General features: G+C 40.1%; 1 protein-coding gene across 1 annotated transcript in view; it reads right to left on the reverse strand.

The window, feature by feature from the left end:
• LOC119587061 (thioredoxin reductase-like selenoprotein T homolog CG3887) overlaps window positions 1-799 on the reverse strand; it is a 6,670-nt gene that overhangs the window by 1,032 nt on the left and 4,839 nt on the right. Inside the window, 2 exon segments of the mRNA XM_037935809.1 lie at window positions 15-210; window positions 506-635. Coding sequence (XP_037791737.1) covers window positions 15-210; window positions 506-635 — 326 coding nt within the window.

Below are 799 nucleotides of genomic sequence, written 5' to 3' on the forward strand. Positions count from 1 at the left end.
AGCAAGTTCCTCACCATTAAAGGATATTTCAAAAGCGCCTGTGGAGATGAGCTGTCCTTCTATGGCGTTGCAAAGGAAGAACACCATCATACAGCCATAGATTTTATTGTTGAGGAACCAGGTCCACCACGAGGGAATTTCTTGCCCAAGCCACTCCCAAATGTTGATATTGGCAATGATCATCACCAACACAATCAGTTTGGCACCACCCTGAGGACACGGAAGGAAACTTGTGAATCCTGGTGAGGTAACGATATCCAAGCTTTCTGTATGTGTCTCACATTTGATAAATTTCTGGATCTTACATGAATTTTATAATTGTCTTCCAGGTTAAAACCATATATTTCATGAATGAATGACAGACAAAGCCTCATGTGGCAACTCAAAATCTTATCAAACATCAAACATTTCCCGAATAAAAACCGTTGAATTAATATTTAAGTTACTGTATTACTATAAACACCCCTCAATTCTATAAACTTTCAGCAAATATTTCCCAACTTACCAACAGCTGCGCAAGCCAGACCCTCCAATCTGGCGGGGGATAGTTGTCCCCGAGGATAGAGATGTCTGGATACTTCTCGCGCAGGATGTTGGCGTACTGCTCAAACACCTTCCTGTACCCTCACGAGTAGCTGTGAATGCAGGAGTTACCATTAGCACAAAATAGAGAATGAAATAGGATCTAGATGAAAAACTAAGGAGTAATTTCTCCTCCCTCAAACCAAAAATTACATAGGAAAAGAAATGAAAATATCTATAGAGATGAAGATGCACAAAGCACAAGAGAATTCTCTTT

The sequence above is a fragment of the Penaeus monodon genome, chromosome 22 (genome assembly GCF_015228065.2).
Source record: "Penaeus monodon isolate SGIC_2016 chromosome 22, NSTDA_Pmon_1, whole genome shotgun sequence".
NCBI classification, from domain to species: Eukaryota; Metazoa; Arthropoda; class Malacostraca; order Decapoda; family Penaeidae; genus Penaeus; species Penaeus monodon.